This window comes from Amblyomma maculatum, chromosome 1 (genome assembly GCF_055883805.1).
Source record: "Amblyomma maculatum isolate TAMU_Amacu chromosome 1, ASM5588380v1, whole genome shotgun sequence".
NCBI lineage: Eukaryota > Metazoa > Arthropoda > Arachnida > Ixodida > Ixodidae > Amblyomma > Amblyomma maculatum.
The window spans coordinates 463095153-463115223 of NC_139344.1; the positions used below are offsets into that span (position 1 = coordinate 463095153).

Genomic DNA, 20071 nt, shown 5'->3' on the forward strand with positions numbered 1-20071 from the left:
TCGTCCTCTGAAAAGCTTGCCATCGTGCTGTGCTCAGCGGCTCGATGCTGCGGGCACAGCAACGGCGAACAACGGACGCAAGACAAGCAGACTGCAAGCAAAAGCGCGCGAACGAGAGGTACTCACGTGAACTCTCGTCTCGTTCGCGAAGTCGCGAAACCGGAACCGAACCTCTCGCCGTCTTCGTGGAAAAGCGAGAAGCGGCAGCGGTTCCGCCGGTGCGGGCGTCAACAGATGAGAACACGCTCCCTTTTTTCCGGCGAACGAATTCGCTTCGCTCGCTGGAATTTTGTAGTAATGTGAACGGACCATAAGCGCCGGCTCAGTATCAACGGATCACGGTGCGAGCATATTAAGCCAAAACACAGAGCCAGGTTGTCTTGAATCGCTAGCGGCGTCAGCAACATCAGTCAGTCGCTGCTTTCTCTTCTGGGCACACCATACTAATCCCGAAAATCACAGACGCATGTCGGCTGAAAACTGTTTCAAGCTACCGTCCGGTATTTTTATGCAACGTGGATTACTAGATATTTACGAAGGTTCTTCTCGTCTGCAGTTTTTGGCATTAGTATCTTCGCCGTGCAACGTTCCTATGGCCCCACGCGCTGCCTCCCGCTGCCTCCCGCAGCCTTCCGATAACTTAATCGCTCTCTTAATTTCTCCGACCACAAAGCTTCCTACATGACAGTCAAGAACTGTTGGTGGAGCGGTTCCTGAAGGAATATGTGAAAAATAAAATAGTTGTCTGTAACTGTACATACATGTCCTGCTCGAATTCTTTACCTCAATCTATCAAAAAAGGTGAAACAGCTGATGAGCTGCGCTCAGATTTCACACGAGAAAGTAACGTAATCGTCGGCAAAATTTTTTTTTTATTTGCGCAATGCTCTTGAGCATCTCTTGTGGTGCATGTTGGTCAACACGCATTGTCAAATTTCTCCAGGAACTTTCACCAGATCGTGCATTTACGAGCGGGATTCATTGGCGTTTCTGCTGGACATTCAAATGCATCCGAGAACGTTGGGAAGTTCATGAGTGGAATGTTTACTCGCAGTTTACCAGGAATGTCGCCAAACTTCAGCTTGCGCACCCACGAATCTCGGCTCGGGTTGTCGCAGAGTCCCACCGCGTAAAGGACAAAAAACAGTTGCTGCATGTTCAGCTCACGCTCATCGACCGACACCGTCAGCTTGTCGGCGCCATCTTGCGACGTGAGAGCCTTCATGTACATATCGTAAAGCGGGCCAAGAATGGCGTTGTCCGCGATGTTTTCTTCGAGTTTCATCCTGGCCTCGAAGTTGTCACCGATGAGGTCGCGTATCTCGACGTAGTATTGGTCCTGGAAGCAGAGTTCTATCTGTGAGAACTTGCTCATCTCGTCGGTGTTCCACCATGTAGTTAAGACGAGGTTGTGGTCCACGAATGCACCGCGCCGGTCCACTGCCGCAAACATACCGCGAAAGATTTCGCTCAAGACCAGAGGGAAGAGCGCCGGTTCAATGTCTGTGGTAACGCCATTGAGGAACGCGATGTTCGCATGCGGAACAAAGAGCACGTTACGTCCGACTAAATACTCGTAGCCGGGCGACAAGGCTGTGTGATCGAATCTTGCGTCAAAATCGTCCTTCGGTGGCTTCGTCTCCCAGTAGATGTTCATGGTTCCGGACTGGACTTCTCGAAAACTCTCTACCAGATGGTTTGGATCTAGAGGTGGAGCGTTGAAATTATAGTAGCTGGCAATAATATTGATGTCGTCCGCACTGCCCAGGAAGACGAAGCGCATGTTTTCAAGTTTGTCCACGCCGATGCCGATAGAAGAGCGCTCCAGCCATGATGACGACGATAGAAGGCGGTCTGCCATGCTGCTTTTCAGATGGACATCGAGGCTTGCGAAGCTGTTGTCGTAATGCTTCAGGAGGAGCGTAGAGTTGCTCTTGCTGAAGGTCATGCGCCCAAAAAAACGCATGCCGTGTTTATAAAGCCGCTCTAGCAAATGCATGCATGCTTGCACACGGTCCGGAACGAACTCAATGTAGTCGTCATGACTAAGACGCAATAGAGGGCTTGCGACGTTAGCCAGAAGAGGCGACAGGTGTACCACGAGGCGGTAACCGATGTAATTGAGTAGGGTCATAGTGTCGCTCTCTTTTATAATGGAGGCCAACTTGGTGACGTAGGTGCTCATAATGGCGACGGACTTGTTATCGTTGAACGTCTCAATGTCCTGGAAGAGGATGGTAAGGTATTCCTTCCAGTCCCACCTGCCGTTGTGCTCAAGCTGGCCCACTTGCCTTATTCTGTCCGCGAACTCGACAAAACGGGGCGCAGAAGAAACGCTGTGAAGCTTCTTCTCGAATCGGACAATCGCTTCCGCTTGTTCATCCTTGTCTTGTCTTTCGTCTAAAAGCGACAGTGCAAAGGCCACCATGCGAGTGAAGTTATCGGGGGATTCTTCCAGGTACGCCAAGTTGTACCTTTTTATAGTCAATCCTGGAACGTCAATATGGACTGTGTAGCCACGGTCGTCTTCAAATAACTTTCGTAGGAACACCCTCGCAAAAGAGAAGACGCCAAAGTCACGGTCGACGAACGCCGATATACTCACTATGCTGGCTACTCCAGGCGCCTTCTTATAAGGCCATTTGTCTAGGTTGTACTCTTGCAAAATGGCTTGCAATGAGGACAAATTTTGATCATTTTTTCCTTCTGACTGACACTTGGGAAGAAGCGAGATGGCTTGGTGAAGGAAGACGCCGGGATATTTGTGGTACCGCTCCTCGTTTTCCTTGAGGTACATCCGAAAGAACTTCTCCACGTCAATCATCATCGTACCAATCGTACTCTCCTTGTAGGCTCTGAAATGTATGTCGAGGTCCCGGGCTCTCCAGTGGCGAGAGCAGACATGATCATAAAAGTCTGTGCATGGGCTTACGCTCGAGTTAAGTCGGCCCCTCAGGTAGGTTTCAGCCCATGCACACACATCTGTCTTGCAGCTTGACTGGACCAGCAGGGCTTTCTTCTCGTGCTTGAGAAGGTACCGTCTGTCCATTGCAGCCACGCTGTTTGTGGCATTAGTGAGAGATCCGTTGCCAAAATTCAGGAATGCAAGGGATTGGTTCAAGAGGCCCATGATCATCTCACCACTGTGGAGCTTATAAGCCGTGAAAGCGATGCCCACGATGATTGTGAGGGCGGCGGAGCTGCAAACCGCAATGTAGGGCAGCCGGCTGGGCGAGCGGGGTACCAGGACGCGCGTCCGTGATCTTTGACGAACAGCCATGCCCCGAAATTCCGGCAGCGAGACGGATCCAGCGCCCCGCCGGTCCTCGGTCCGAGGGAAGAACTGGACACTACGCTCCTCCATGACTGTGTGCACAGACCTAACCGACATGAAGCTGCCCACAGCTGTCGAAGCTTCTTCTTTTTCCTTTGCTCTAAGCCGACGTAATATATTTGCTTCTTTAGTAAGCTCGCGTCCTTTCTTAATATTAAACATAAATGGTGCGCAAGGGTGCTGACTCCAGTGCTGCCAAGTTTTAAAAACCGACTTGTCCCCCATTTCTGATCCTAAAATTCAAGACTATTCCCGAATTATGGAAAGTAATGTTTAACCATACAAGAATATGGAGTTTTGAATTGTCTACTCTTTTTTTATAACGTCGTTTATTGCCTCAGGGCATCAGGAAATATGTAAAAAAATTTCAAAGGGGTATTAAATGAAAGAAAAAAGGTTGGCTGTTCTAATAAAGTTCAACAGAGATCAATGATAAGGCCCTTGCGTCCAAGCAATACTCTTATGCCAGATATTGACAAGCGTATTAAATAACTGTAAAGTTAAAGTGAAGCATATCAATTTCCCAAAATATTTTTGCTCTAGGTGCAAGCCAGAGTTACGTTTAACAGAAGAACCTAGCTTCTAAACATTTCGCCTATCAGCCGGACAATACAACTGGGTGTTTTAAGGCAAAAAAAAAACTAAATCACTTTGCAGTATTACTGTGACAAATTAAAGTAGGAAAAATATCTTGGGCACATATTGTCTAATTTATTTGTCTATTGATTATATCCCAAAGGACACGGATATTGCCCATTATATTAGGGGTAAACATACATCGGCACGCCAAATGTTCTTACCCGGGAAATTACACTTATTATTACGTCTGCTTCTGGTACGTTTGGCATCAACAGCAGACATTTGGCTGGATACTGCCTGCTAGAGTAATGAAACCCGTGTGCATACAGAAATTGTCCTATACAGGGTGTTCTAAAATACATATTCACAAATATTGAGACCTATTTGTATGTTGGTGTTAACAGGCAATGAGGCAAAGCGCGCCAAATGAGAAAAAGTTGATCGCGCACCCAGTAAATATCTGAAATTTCATAGCGAACGTTTTATTCACTGTAAATAGCTTGTGTGCTTATACTGGAAACTTGGGTTGTGGCCTTCGAAGTGCATTCCATTTTGTACTATTTTAATAACCTCCCTGCGTCCTCAGACATGGGCGTCTGCGTTTTGAGCCAAACGTTTGTAGTTACACACATGAGAACACGGCACTCGGCAAGAAGCTGCTGCCTACTGTGGCACATGTGCCTCGTTTATAGCATTTCGTCGAAGAGAAAAGTCGAGTTAAATACAAGGGGGATATGTATCGTTTTCGACGTGCAGTCTCGTATTGATGTAGTTAGGCGTGTGCGATGTGTTATCAAATCTTATCAATCACTCTACAAGTAATATCGGTTAGAGAACCAGCCTTCGCGCTCCTCCGTTCGCATAACGATTCTTTTTTTTCCTAAATCCCATGAATTCCGCTGCGGCAGCACTGTGGTTAAGACGTTCGTCTACTGCGACATTGCACCTAGCATGGAAAAAGACAAAGGACAGCGGCATTAGGGTACCGATGGGACAGCACGCTAGACTTCAACTGAACTTTATTCCACATGTAAAATAATTTGACACTTGACATTAGCGCATGCTCAGAAGACTACCCCCCGTACCCGAACTTCTTTATAAACGTAACAAGCTATCATAAAATAAAAAAATTCAAACCACACTGATGAACGCGTTTTTCGACAAATAATTAATTAGTTTTTTTTTTGTGAGGGCTATTGGGACGGGGTGCTCACGCAATTCTCCCCTGCCTTATCAATGCAAAAATCCTCAAATATTTCTCTGGTTGAATATTTTTAGAGGAATCCCCCAAGGTGGAGTAGGTTTGATAAAGGGATTAATTACTCACTGACATCCACCAAAGCGCAGCCTTAGCGCCACAGAGGAAAGCTGTACAGATTTCTCAGAAACTCCATACTTATAGAAAAATTGGTCCTGGTCCGGGGGTCGAAACCGGGACCACCGCCTTTCCGGGGCAGTCGCTCTAACAATTCGGCTAACCAGGACGGTCAGCAGATCAGATGGTAGGGCGAGAGCGAAGCGATCAATAACTCGAAGTGGGAATGTTGTTGGTCGAATATTAAGGCGAAAGTCTTTAATGCCTGATCGTTGTCAACAGAATGTTGTCAGCAGAAGTGTCACGCTTTCCAGAGCGAGAGTTAAAAATAAATGAATAAACCTTTTTTCCACGGGGAATCTAACCTCCATCCTTGGATCCCCAGCCCAGAGCTTTACCCACTGCGTTACGCCCCGGATGTTTTTCTCAGACATGGTATTTATTACACGAAGTTATGTACGGAAAGGGCTATGTACACATACTATTTACAAAGCAGTAAGCAGTTGCTGAGCTTCGCAACAGAAAACATGACTAAAAGGCAGGCAAAGATAAACACCATGTCCCACGCCACGTCCAGGATTGTGAAACGCTCTTCATAATTCCCGTTGTCTACCGTAAGGATGATAGCAGGATTCCGCGAGTGACAGATAATGCGTCTGTCCTTTCCTGTATATGAATTATACAACGCCTATGAACGTCGATGCGTTCAATGAAATGCTGGTTGAGTTCGACAAGGGGCGCGTTAGGGTGCCTCGATGCGCGAGCCTCCCTCCGCCGCTCCGGAGCAGTGGAGGCGGCGCGCGCATTGAGGCACCCGAGGGCGCGCGATATATTAACGCCTTCTAGAAAACCTTTCTAGGAGACGTTGGATATACCGCCACGACAGGTCAAGAAGCCAGCAGGCGATTCATCGGAGTTGTTCGTATATAACCCAAAGTACCTCCGCTGCAGGAATAGTGGGGTGTTTCATATTCAGATATAGGGCAAACCGGTGCCGAAAGTAGATCAGATCAAGATTCTGGGGATAGTCATCGAATCTCACGCACGGCCATAACGGAGAGGTCCTCAAGAAATTAGAAAGTTACGCAATGCAAGCCCTCGGGCTTTTGAGGTGAGTCGCCACGAAAGGAAGAGGCCTCAAGGAGAGAAGTTTACTAAAACTAATCCAGGCGTACGTAATAAGCAGAATCAGTTAAGCCACGCCTTACCTGGCTATCAAGGCCGGAGAAAAAGAGAAACTAGACTGCCTGATCCGAAGATGCGTTAAGAAGGCGCTAGGACTGACCATGGGTACCTCGAGCGAACGACTGCCCGAACTCGGGGTGCATAACACGTGGGCAGAATTGTCGGAGGCAGTTAGTCTCCCAGTTATAGAGGCTAAGCACGACGGATACGGGCTGGGTGATCCTTGCTAAAATAGGCCTTAACCCAGACAGAGGAGTTCAAAAAAAAGTCACAATTAGTAGGGAAAGGAGGAACGTCTTGGTAGTCCCCCTTCCCTAGAAACATGCATCCAGAATTTAACGTCGAAAGAACATGGGAGCGAAAGAAGTAGTCTAGTCTATGAAGATGCAGCAAGTATCACAGAACAGTCGCAGCGGTAGCCTCGGTAGTCGATGACCGAGGGCGCCGGTATCCGCGGCAACCATATCAGAGGCCGCAAATAGAGACTGCGGAGGAAGTTGCGATAGCGCTAGCTTGCGTAGGAGCCGAAGCCAAGTTCGTGATTAGCGACCGCAAAACTGCCATCCAAAATTTTGGAAAGGGGAGGATATCGCCGGAGGCAGCGAAAATCTTCACCCAAAGAACGCTGAATAGGAAAATTCAGTTAATTTGGACACCCGCTCACGCTGCCGTCCCTGCTAACGAGGAGGCTCACGAGCTAGCCCGAGCTCTTTACTTCCGGGTAGCCGTCGAGCCCCCCGAACACTGGGCATACGACGAGCGTCTGCAACATCACGGGGAAATCATCGTCCATTATAAATTGGGACGTAGACTGGTACCACCTCCAGATGTTAGCCTAAATAATAGAGAAGCTGTCGCGTGGAGGCGGCTATAAACTAATACGTTCATGAACCATGTCTGGGCGTTTCACGCGCTACCAGACCTTAGAGACAATGATTTATGCAAACACTGCGGGGCGAGAGGGACCCTCGACCACATAATTTGGGAGTGCCCACAATCTCCAGGGATAGGACAAAATATTACTTGTAGGGTAGCCTGGGATACCCTGCTGTGAAGCGCGGACCCTGCGATCCAGCACCGCACCGTCCATCTGGCGGAAGAGTCCGCAACAAGCCAAGGGCTATCTGCCAGCCTCTAATCCACGGGCGCGCGACTCCCCGTATTCCCCAGCGCGCATGCGAACAGGACGCCCATTTCCGATAGAAATAAAAGTTGTGCAACCAACCAACATGCATATACGAAGCTGACCCCGCCGGGCGTCCGATGCAGGCGTTAGTGCGGCGCCTTTCATTTTCCGCTTCTTCGAACGCCACACCGCACCGCATAGCAAACAGAAACAGACCGAGATGATTAGGAGGCGTTAGTAGAGCGGTGGTGGTTAGGTGGTGAACGGTGGCTATTGCTTGCCTTACAGGGCTTGGGCAGGTAAGTCAACGCCGCTTGCAGTGGGGGCTAGCCTGCCACCGAATTTTGATTAGGCTCTCATTGCACCCGCCACCGCTTATGTGGTGGAAGACGGCTGTTGCGGCACGCGTCTTTCTTTCCCTCTTCGTTTATTGCGTACGCAATACTGCTAGCACTTCGAGCCTTTGGCGTGTCGTGGCGCCTCCATACATGACCTTTCACGTGACTGTGTGACGTCACGCCAGACCGAGAGACGGGGCTCCAGCTCGCGCCATCGGATGGTGGCGGCGAGTCCATACACGGCGTTGTGTTGCAGCCGAGAGAGGGCGCTCGCTCTTTGCGACGTCACGCTAGGAGGATAAATGAAGCTGTGGCTTGGCTCCTCGAAGTAGTCGGGGCGCAGCCTTACGGTATGTCGGATGATGCGCATAAGACGATCTGCTGCAGCCAAACGACGGCGACGTGCTGAAGAAACACGAGAACCGCCTGGCTACGCTTGGCTCAACTAGGCGTTGCTTGAATGTTTAGCTGAACTGGTTGGTCTATGTATAAGCAGGACCAAATGCTTTCGCATTTCCCCGGGCTTAACCAAGTTGAGCAACAGCAAAGTTTTTTCTTCTCTACTTTCTCTCTTCTCTCCGCACGAGGGAGCTGAGGCGGCTCAGCTACAGAGCCAGTAGTAGGCCCGTGCATTTTTGTCCGTCCTACAGCCAGAAGAAAAACACCTTCGTGCCCTTCCTTACGGCGCGATGCAGGTGTCCACAGGAACAAGTGTGACAGATACTGCACCTTTCCATTCCTGTGAACCAATTATGAAAGGCACGCTTCAGAGTTCAAGTGGATGTCGTGGCCACACATGGTACACACTACAAAGATAATTTATTAATAAGGCGAGCGCCCACAACGAACTTCAGGGTAACATGTGCATTAACTGAGACTTACACACCCACACAGAAAAGCATCTTATTTTGATGTGGTTTGCGTATATACACCCAGTCAGAAAAAAACAGGAAATTGGCTGTTGTTAAGACAGAATTTCTGTGCGGTTTTTGATGACAAACTTGTGGGAACAGAACGTTCTGTAGTAACAACAGAAATTTCTGTAGTTACAACAGGAAAGTGCTACAGAACTACAGACAACAGAAATATACTACAGAAAAACTACAGAGCTACAGAAAAGTACTACAGAACTACAGAACAATTTTACGGTTACGACAGAACTACAGAATTTTTTGTCATATTTTTGACAAGTCTCTGTAGTTTGTTTCGACTGGGCAGCTATTTTACAACGTTAAAAAGAACCTTCGGTTTTCAAAAAAATATCTCGAATGGCATCGTTTAAGCATTAGGCTCTTTGGAACCCAATTCTGAGTTTCACGTCGTCGCCGTCGTGTCCCTCGTAACATGTCTTTGTCGAAATCTTTGCCTCAATCTATCGAAAAGCTGCAACAGCTGATGAGCTGCTCTCAAATTTCGCATTAGGATGTGCCGCAATCGCCGCCAATTTTTTTAGGGGAATTCCTCAAGGTGGGGTAGGTTTGTAAAAGAGAGTAATTACTTTTGTAATTTACGTTTGTAATAAGAAAGTAAGGTAGCAATTAAACATTACCACTTCGAGTTATTGATCTTTTCGCTCTCGCCCTACCATCTGTACTGCTGAATGTCCTGGTTAGCCCAGTTGGTAGAGTGACTGCCCCAGGAAGGCGGTGGTCCCGGTTTTGACCCCCGGACCAGGACGAATTTTTCGATAAGTATGGAGTTTCTGAGAAATCTGTACAGCTTTCATCTGTGGCTCTAAGGCTGCGCTTTGGTTGATGTCAGTGAGTAATTACTCCCTTTAAGAAACCTACTCCACCTTGAAGGAATCCTCTAAAATATTCGACCGACAACATTCCCATTTCGAGTTATTGATCAATTCGCTTTCGCCCTACCATCTGATCTGGTCATGAGATCCCACGGAGCGGCTATAGCGGCCGTTGTTGGCCGCGGTAACAGGTTCAACAGCGGCGAAGATAACCAGCAGAGATCGTTCTGCCTACCCTGCCCGCCGGACGTGTTGTTTTAAACAGTTTTGTTTTGCTCGGTGACGTGTATGTGAGGCCCTACAGAGCCGAAGACTTCAGGGACGCCCTGGCTAATGTAGCTCTGCTCCTCGACGTCGTGTCGTTGGGGGTGTATCAGATTCCCCATTTGTGGGCGGTGACTTTCAGCAGTGCTAAAGCGGCAAAGAAACTGACTGCCTTTAAGGAGATCGAGGTCAAGGGACGCCGCTGCATCATCATTGACGCAGAAGAACAGCAGGTTAAATTGCGCCTGCATTGTATGTTGCACGGCGCCCTTGACAAAGACATCCGCACCGCTTTCGCGGTGTTTGGCGCCGTGACCGAGGTGACGTGGTAGCGTTGGCACGTCGCCGGCATGAAGGAAAAGGGATCCACTACGAGGTCTGTGCTGCTCAAGCTGAAGCCAGGTATGAAGGCGGATGACTTACCCCATCAGGTTCGAGTGGCTGGCGAGTTGGCTCTCGTGGTGGTGCCCGGGCGGCCGATGCAGTGTCTGCGTTGCGGCGGAGCAGGCCACGTTCGCCGTGACTGTAAGGTGCCCAGGTGCTCCAAATGCCGGCGCTATGGAAACGCGGAAGCAGACTCCGTCCGTACCTACGCGTCGGCTATCGGGCGTGTAGTGGCGAGTGACTCTGCGGAGCTCATGGACGCCATCGAGGCGAAAGAAGCAGCAAGTGGAGCTGGAGACACGGGCAAACCACCAGAGGCGGCGTTTGAGGCAGCGGATTCGAGCAGCAACATCGTCACTGCTGTCACACCAGGGAGAGGGACACCATTTAGTGGCATATAATTGACAGATCAGGCAACGCCTGAAGATTAGGCGAGCTTAGCGGAGCCCTTGGAAGTCGACACAAAGGCGCCCAGCGACGACCGCGAGGAGAAGAGAGACGCCCGTGCGACTGTCATCACCGCTGCGAAGCGTCCGCATGCCGAGGCCAAGACCGACGACTGCAAGGTGGCAGAGAGGAACCACCGGCGAAGGCGCCGCAAGCACGGCGCTCCAGTCTGCGTTCGCGCACCATACTCTGATAGATAAGCGTAGTGCTCTAGAAGGTTCTAGAGCACTATACCAGAGGTAAGCGCCGGATGATACCGACGGCGAAGGCAACGTATTGCGACATACTATGACGCGGGAGGTATAAGCATCGTGCTTGCAGTCAGTACTTCGTATGTGAAAACGGCTTCTGTATCTCTGTTTTAGGCGGCCACCTTAAATGTTATAGGTTTGGCAGGTACAAGAAAGTTAAACCGGACATGACCTGTCCTGTGTATGAGCGCAATACAGGACTGGTCCGCCTTGTCTCATGCCATACCGGACTGGGATGTCCTTACTGAGTTGCATACAGAAATTGTCTGTCCTGTATTAACTCCATACCGGACTGGACCGTCCGGACTGAGAGTCATACCGGACATGACCTATCCGATATAAACCTATTTAAGCGTCATACAGGTCTGGTCACACCGGTGTGACATTTATACGGGATAATATACGATTAATTCCGTTTGGCGCGATATGGGAGTTTTCACCATATATACAAATACAGGGGGAAACTGTAGTGTGGTAATCTTCATCGTTATAGCCATTGACATGCGTCGCGTGCTGCCGCTCTCAAGGAAGAAGTTCGTCGCTGCCTTGCTCATTCGCAACGCCTGACGTTCCGCTGCGAGTTCCTCCTGAGCGGCTGGATCCATCTGGGTTTACCGAATAAACACACCCCTACAATATATATATATATATATATATATATATATATATATATATATATATATATATATATATACTTGAGTCTGGCGTTTGGCATGGCGGGAGTTAAATGCAAAATAACAGAGCTGAACGTAGGTGTGATGAAATCTGTGAATACAAGCGGCAAAAGCCATCTGATTGACTATATATATATATATATATATATATATATATATATATATATATATATATATATATATATATATATAACCTTAAATGTTATAGGTTTGGCAGGTACAAGAAAGTTAAACCGGACATGACCTGTCCTGTGTATGAGCGCAATACAGGACTGGTCCGCCTTGTCTCATGCCCATACCGGACTGGGATGTCCTTACTGAGTTGCATACAGAAATTGTCTGTCCTGTATTAACTCCATACCGGACTGGACCGTCCGGACTGAGAGTCATACCGGACATGACCTATCCGATATAAACCTATTTAAGCGTCATACAGGTCTGGTCACACCGGTGTGACATTTATACGGGATAATATACGATTAATTCCGTTTGGCGCGATATGGGAGTTTTCACCATATATACAAATACAGGGGGAAACTGTAGTGTGGTAATCTTCATCGTTATAGCCATTGACATGCGTCGCGTGCTGCCGCTCTCAAGGAAGAAGTTCGTCGCTACCTTGCTCATTCGCAACGCCTGACGCTCCGCTGCGAGTTCCTCCTGAGCGGCTGGATCCATCTGGGTTTACCGAATAAACACACCCCTACAATATATATATATATATATATATATATATATATATATATATATATATATATATATATATATATATATATATATATACTTGAGTCTGGCGTTTGGCATGGCGGGAGTTAAATGCAAAATAACAGAGCTGAACGTAGGTGGATGAAATCTGTGAATACAAGCGGCAAAAGCCATCTGATTGACTATATATATATATATATATATATATATATATATATATATATTCTAGGGGTGTGTTTATTCGGTAAACCCAGATGGATCCAGCGGCTCAGGAGGAACTCGCAGCTGAGCGTCAGGCGCGGTGAATGAGCAAGGCAGCGACCAACGTCTTCGTCCTTGAGAGCGGCAGCACGCGACGCATGTCAATGGCTATAACGATGAAGATTACCACACTATATATATATATACCCTAGTGAAAAATCCCATATCGCGCCAAACGGGTTTATAAACCTTTGAAATAAACCTTTGTTTTCGTTTGTGCGCCCCTACCTCATCTTATATATATATATATATATATATATATATATATATATATTTAGTTACGTGGACGATTTACAGTCCCAAAGCTGTCCGCACAACTAAAGTTGATGAGGGCACCGGTTTCACAACACTCAGCGTCGTCGTCTTCTCGGAGTCTGTTTCACTTCTTCATCCTCATCACGAACAGCGAATACAGCTAAGTAACACTACCCCCCCGCGGGAAAAGCACAGTCCCGGTGCGGTGTATGTTAGCGAAATAGAACGTTGATGATAGGGCTTTAGACGGGACACATGCACTATTCGGAGGTTGGAGCTTTGGACGTGGACTTCGGAACCACAGATTCAACTTCGTAGGTGACGTCTGTCACGGGGCGCAAAACACGGTAAGGGCCAGTGTAACGGGGCAAAAGTTTTTCACACAAGCCCACTCGACGACACGGGAGCCACAGCAAAACGAGAGATCTAGGAGTGTAGTGGACATCAAGGTGGCGACTGTCGTACCGGATCTTTTGAGAGTCTTGGGGTGCAGAGAGCCTGGCATGAGCTATACGGCGGGCATCATGAGCGCGGGTGACGGCATCACTGGTGTAAGTACTGGTGGCGTCTGCCGCGGGTAGAGAGGTGTCGAAGGGTAGTAACGGGTGTCGGCCAAATAATAAATAAAATGGAGAGTATCCAGCGGTAGAATGGACAGATGAATTGTAGGCGAATGTGACAAAGGGGAGATGAACGTCCCAATCTCGATGGTCGTCAGACACATACGTGACCAGCATGTCTGTGAGGGTACGGTTTAGACGTTCCGTGAGGCCGTTTGTCTGGGGGTGATATGCGGTGGTGAATTTGTGGCGGACGGAGCACAAACGGAGAATTTCGTCAACCACTCGCGACAGGAAACAGCGGCTACGGTCAGTTAGTAGTTCGTGAGGGGCACCATGATGAAGAATTACGTTTTCTAGAAGGAAGTGAGCGACGTCTGTGGCGCAGCTGGTTGGGATGGCTCGGGTAACAGCGTACCGAGTAGCGTAATCGGTGGCGACGGTGATCCATTTGTTCCCCGATGTGGAAACTGGAAAGGGGCCAAGGAGGTCAACGTCTATACGGGAAAATGGGTCAGTTGGTATGGGTATCGGCTGCATATGAACTGAAGGCAAAATTATGGGCTTCTTCCGACGCTGACACAGTTCACACGCGGAAATGTACTGCTGGACAGAGCGGTAGAGCCCCAGCCAGTAGAAACGTCGGCGCAGGCTGTCGTATGTGCGAGAGACACCCAAGTGGCCAGCCGTGGGAGCATCATGAAACTGTTCAAGAATGGTGGAACGCAGGTGTTGTGGAACGACGAGCAAAAGGTCTGTGCCATCTGGTCGCATATTACGTCGGTATAGGGTGTTCTCGTGGAGCACAAATAAGGCGAGAGATGGGTCAGGGCGGTCGGAGGTAAGACGGAGGATAATGGAATGCAGAGAAGGATCTAGGTGCTGTTCCTTGGCAATGTTGGCAAAGGCGGAGACAGATAAGACATATGCATCATCGTCAGAGTCTGTAGGACTAGGGGAGTCGACGGGATGACGTGACAAACAGTCTGCATCTTGGTGAAGCCGGCCGGGCTTGTAGACGACGGAAAAGGTGTATGCTTGTAATCGTAGCGCCCAGCGCCCCAAACGGCCAGTAGGATCTTTGAGAGAGGAAAGCCAGCACAAGGCATGATGGTCTGTTATCATAGTAAAATGGCGGGCAAACAAATAAGGGCGGAATTTCGTAATAGCCCAGACAAGCGCCAGGCACTCTCGCTCTGTAATAGAATAATTTTGTTCGGGTGTTGAGAGGAGGCGGCTGGCATACGCAATCACCCTTATACGGCCGTGTTGTTGCTGAGCGAGAATAGCTCCTCCTGTATCGATACCCCGCACCTCCACCAAGAGATGTTACGTGGAAGATTTACAGTCCCAAAGCTGTCCGCACAACTAACGTTGATGAGGGCACCGGTTTCACAACACTCAGCGTCGTCGTCGTCTTCTCGGAGTCTGTTTCACTTCTTCATCCTCATCACGAACAGCGAATACAGCTAAGTAACAATATATATATATAGACTTAAAGTAGGTGACACACGGTAGAAAAAATAACACTTTATTCTGACGTTTCGGCCCTCCCTATATATATATATATATATATATATATATATATATATATATATATGTATATCTCGGAGTAAACAAAGAAAATAAGTTTTATTTGCAGGCTCACTTTTCACTATATACCCTAGTGAAAAATCCCATATCGCGCCAAACGGGTTTGAACCCATATATATATCTTGGAGTAAAAAAAGAAAATAAGTTTTATTTACAGGCTCACTTTGGACCCAGCAGACTGTTGTACGATTGCCTCGTAAATGACTCAGACATTCCATAGGAGGTTTCATTTTGAAAAGAGCCTTCCCGTCTATCAGCTGCCAGAAATGCGAGGATGCGGTGCTGGGATATGCTACTGATGAACTTGCTTCTCTGACCGTTCGAAGAAACATGAGTCGGAAGGTAACAACCTAATTTATCCCAGTATAATGATGTGATGCACATGTTCAACTTATATAGGTTGTTTCGCATTGGCCCCAAATATTGAAGACAAGGGCGGTTTTTGGAAACATGCCTTAAAATACCCTGAAATCTTTCTGAAGTGCAAATAAGCAACTTTCGTGCTTACAAGTACTATTACTCCTTACTTGATTTCAACTAACCTCTGAGCGCAGCAGCTGGTCATTGCTTCCTCTTAGAAACGCTGCCTTCAGCGTACGCTGAATTATTCGACCTTCGTTACTTCGACCTATCAATGCCGCCTATACTTCTGCTCCATTCGAGTATAAACGAATGCATTTTGACTGCGGCTAATAACCTTCCTCTTCGTCTAACAAATATCCAGCTGTTTCAATGGGTGCGAATTGGCCGTCTACACAAGTATTAAAAATTAGGGGGACACTTAAGCTACGCCGCTAAGTGTATGAAAAAAGAGCGTTTCACACACACGGCGATACTGTCTTACTTCTTACATTTTTCTTTTTTTTAATTTTTTATACACCGATACTCAGCACTAGCAAACATTGCCTTTACATTCTGAGCACCATTGATTGCGTTTCATTTTTTAAATTATTCAGTTGATAAATTATACCCAAAATTGACATCAAGCATTGGCTTTTCATTCTGAGCATTTTGGCACATTTTTTTTTAATTTAAAATTTTTAAAATTTAATTTTCATTTTTTTTTCATTTCTTTAATTCCGTCAGTTAATTGCGGTGATTTCACAAACTTGACATCGCTTACCACACACCAATCAATCATCAATCCCTAGAGCCACAAATTACCCGGGCATTATTTCTTACGCAGCCCCGATGGTTTCCGACACGCGGTGCAGTCTGTTAGTGCTACACCGACAGCATTTCGACCGAAAGGGCTGTATGTACAATCGATAAGCACTTGGATAGGGTTTGTCTTCAGTGAGCAATGAACGCATGCGCGGTATGGGTGCTGCGTGGGGCTAATGCGCTGGTTTTTCTTTCTTAAGACAAAATAGGTTAAGAACATTACCCTTTCTCGTTCTCTAAAACCATGTCATTCTAGTAATGAGGTTGACAATAAATCTGAATAAAGAAATCAGAGTGCTGTTAACTACACTAGTGAATGACTGAATGCAATCTACCTGCATGTGATATTGTTATTAATAATTAATTCTGATCCGCAGCCAAGGTTCTAGTGCGCCGCTCTATGAACTTTGTCTAACCTAGCACTCCAGTCGCTGTGTGCGAGAAGAAACTACCGTCCAAATCTTTAAATATTTGGGTGGTAGACCGCTACAGGTCTTGTCTGTTGATACTTCATTCGAAAAATAATGAAATGGAGTCGTGTTTGCTTTCGTCGCCAAGACGAGCGCGAGTTTGCAGCGGCAAGGGCGACAAAAATGTTGGCACATGTTCCGCGCCCTTGAAGTGGACCTGGCAATGGTGGCCGCCGCAGCAGACGACGCAGTGTCTTCACCCGACACATCAGGCTGACGTCAGTGTGACGTCACAACTAGAATCTCAGTCACCCACGCGGTAACCGCTGCCGCTGCGTTGACTAATTGTCAGAGTGCGCTGCTACTTGTTCCTTGTAGTGGTGGTGGTGGTGGGGCAACTTTATATCCAGCGGATACAGATGAGCGAACCGAATGGCCACCCCCCGCTTAAAGGACGGTCGCTAACGCTTGGGCAGCGTTTTCAGCCAGCTGGATGAGCTTTATCTGTGACCCGGGTCGGGGCTGGGCACCAGAGCTACCCAGTGATCAGAGCCGCATTTGAAGTCGTTCACAGGTAGGGACTGTGGGCATTTCCAAATTATATGAATTGGATCAACTTTGGCACTACAATTTTCACATTTGTCTGAATAGAGTCCTTCCGAATATAGGCAACGTAATTGTGATTTGGATAGGTAATAATTTGAAGTTTGCGCCATGCTTTGGCCTGACGTTTGGAGAGCGCTTTTTCAGCAGGGGCGCATGCGAGTCTGGCATACCTGTAATGCTACAGGATTTCTCTGCAAGAAAACAATTTATCCTTGCCAGAGTATATAGTGGGTGGGCTGCATAACCCAGCTCGGAGGGACAGTTCTCGAGCTAGGTTATGAGCCCTCTCATTGCCGACAAGGGAGGCATGAGCAGGCGTCCAGGTTAAGCGAATGCGCTGTGAGGGCTGACAATTTTAGCACAATACGCGCTGCTTGTCGGAGAGTGTTTAATAAGACAGCGGGGCCGGTTGGTGCATAGCTGTCAAAACTTTGAGCGCCTGTCCTATTTTGTCTGTGTGTTGTATCCGTTTGCGCTTAACTTTTTGATAGTTGTCGGAGATTCTTACCAACGTGTAATTACGTATCGCCAGTTTTGAATCGCTGACTGTTTCTGCCGAGGATCCCGCAATGGCTAGTGCAATGGCTTCTTCTTCAACATGTGTGTGTTGAACACGTATAGTGCCTCAATTTATGATTGTATCATGTTCTGTGGTAACCACGACTACCATCTTTCAATTTGTTTTTCAATTTATTTATTTCCCATTTATATATAGTGAGGATCGAAGGAAAAAAAGCCAGAAATAGTGTGTGTGGAAGCAGAGGTATCTGCTGCATCGACATACACTACAGCTGTATCATTAAGAAAACGTTTGGCCAAAGATTTTGCAGAAGAGGCGGAGGAGGTGGTGAGGAGTGGCTGTTACTGGCCCTACGAGGCTGGGACTGGTAGGTCAACGCCGCTAGCGGCGGAGGCTAGCCTGCCATCAAATGTTTATCTGTTGAACGCCCTCATTTCACCCGCAACCGCTTAAGTGGTGGACGACGGCTGTTGCGGCGCGTCTCTTTCTCTCCCTCTTCTTTTTCTTTCTTCTCTACTATCTATCTTCTGTCTGCCCCGCCGGGATGGTGCAGTGGTAAGACGCCTGACTACTGTGCCGGAGTTCCCGGGTTCGAACCCGACTCGGAGGCTGCGGTGTCCACAGAAATAAATAAATCAGTTTCTTTCTTCTGTCCACAGAAATAAATAAATCAGTTTCCTCTGTCTGAATCCGAGCTCGGCGGCTGCGTTTCGATGGAGGCGAAACGAAAAGGCGTCCGTGTGCTGTGCGATGTCAGTGCACGTTAAAGATCCCGTGGTGGTCGAAATTACTCCGTAGCCCTCCACTACGGCTTATCTTTCTCTCTTTCCGCTTTCACTCCCACCTTCCTCCCTTTTCTTACGACGCGGTTGAGGTGTCCACAGAAAATAAGTGAGACAGTTATCGCGCCTTTCCCTTCCTATAAATTAATCAGAGGCAGCGGAAGTGGCTCAGCTGGAGAGCCAGTAGCAGGTTTTTGTATTTTATTTCCCTCTTCCCTACAGCCACAACAACATGACTTCTAACCGGAGTGGTGGTTAGTAATGCGGCGGATGAATCGCATAAATTGTTGCGAGGTTTTAACGCGGTAGCGTTAAGGAGCTCGTGTCGCAGAAAAGCCGGTGTCGTCGGCGGCGTTGGCCTTGAGCGATAAATCCCGGCATGCACTTCTGGCATGCACTTCATAAATAAAAAGCAACTTCCAAGATGGGCTGGGTGGGAATCGAACCAGGGTCTCCGGAGTGTGAGACGGAGACGCTACCACTCAGCCACGAGTTCGATGCTTGAAAGCGGTACAAAAGCGCTTCTAGTGAATGCGGTGTTGCCTTAGAAACTTGCCGTAAAACGTTATACTGCGGTGTATATTGGTAATTATGAGCATGTTACTTACAGAAGTCGCAGTTACACGAGTAGCGAAGTACGTTTCCGCTACATTTCTGCGCTCTGCGCACATGCAGAGCCATCTTGCGGCAAACACAGAAGAACCCCTCCTCGCAATGTGCGGCGCTGCCCCGACACGTGGCGCGCCACTCGCCCCTGACGTTTCGCCGTGCACCCTCGCGGGTTGTAGAATCAAGCGTCTTTCCTTTCTTTAGATCACTATCTTCTCTCACCCGCTCCTCCCGAGGATGCCCCAATACCCTTGCGTTTAATAAGTTTTCTCGACGAGGTGCAATAACGCTATCGCGTTCCACTCTTGAAGGCGAAGCTTAAGCGTCCTCCAAATTTTTTTTCAAGCTTTTCAATTGCGCCTCCATTGAAGCCGTGTTCTTGTAAGGCTAGGCCCCGGATTGTATTTTTTTGGTACTCGAAGGAAGGGGACTCCACGAATATTGAGTTCGATGGCCGGTGGTGGTTGCACAAGAAATATGGTTTTGCCCCCGCCGGGCTGGTGCAGTGGTAAGACGCCCGACTACTGTGCCGAAGTACCCGGGTTCGAACCCGACCTCGGCGGCTGCGTTTCGGTGGAGTCAAAACGAAGAGGCGTCCGTGTGCTGTGCGATGTCAGCGCACGTTAAAAATCCCCAGGTGGTCGAAATTACTCCGTAGCCCTCCACTACGGCTCCCCTTTCTCTCTTTTCACTTTCACTCCCACCTTCCTCCCTTCCCTTACGCCGCGGTTCAGGTGTCCACAGAGCAAGTGCGACAGATACTGCGCCTTTCCCTTCCTGTGAACCAACCAACCAACAGTTACCGCGCCTTTCCCTTCCAAAGAATCAATCAATCATGCAGAATTAGATAAATTCAAACTTAGCCGGAGAGTACCGCTACATAATTCACTACGATATCAATGGTACGCTGGAGTTTTTTCCCGATTTGGGCATCACTGCCTTGTGCGGTCCACAAGGTAATGTGA

At 48.0% G+C, this 20071-nt stretch overlaps 1 protein-coding gene across 1 annotated transcript; it reads right to left on the reverse strand.

Moving 5' to 3' along the window:
- Positions 1–949: 949 nt before the first annotated feature.
- On the reverse strand, positions 950–3268 carry LOC146209813 (neprilysin-1-like). The gene has a single exon (XM_084587457.1). It carries the CDS (start codon positions 3134–3136, stop codon positions 950–952), a length of 2187 nt encoding a protein of 728 aa, XP_084443583.1. The 5' UTR covers positions 3137–3268.
- Positions 3269–20071: the final 16803 nt, after the last annotated feature.

Coding starts and splice junctions, on each gene's coding strand:
- LOC146209813 (XM_084587457.1), bottom strand. CDS start 3,136: ATGATCATGGGCCTCTTGAACCAATCCCTTGCATTCCTGAATTTTGGC.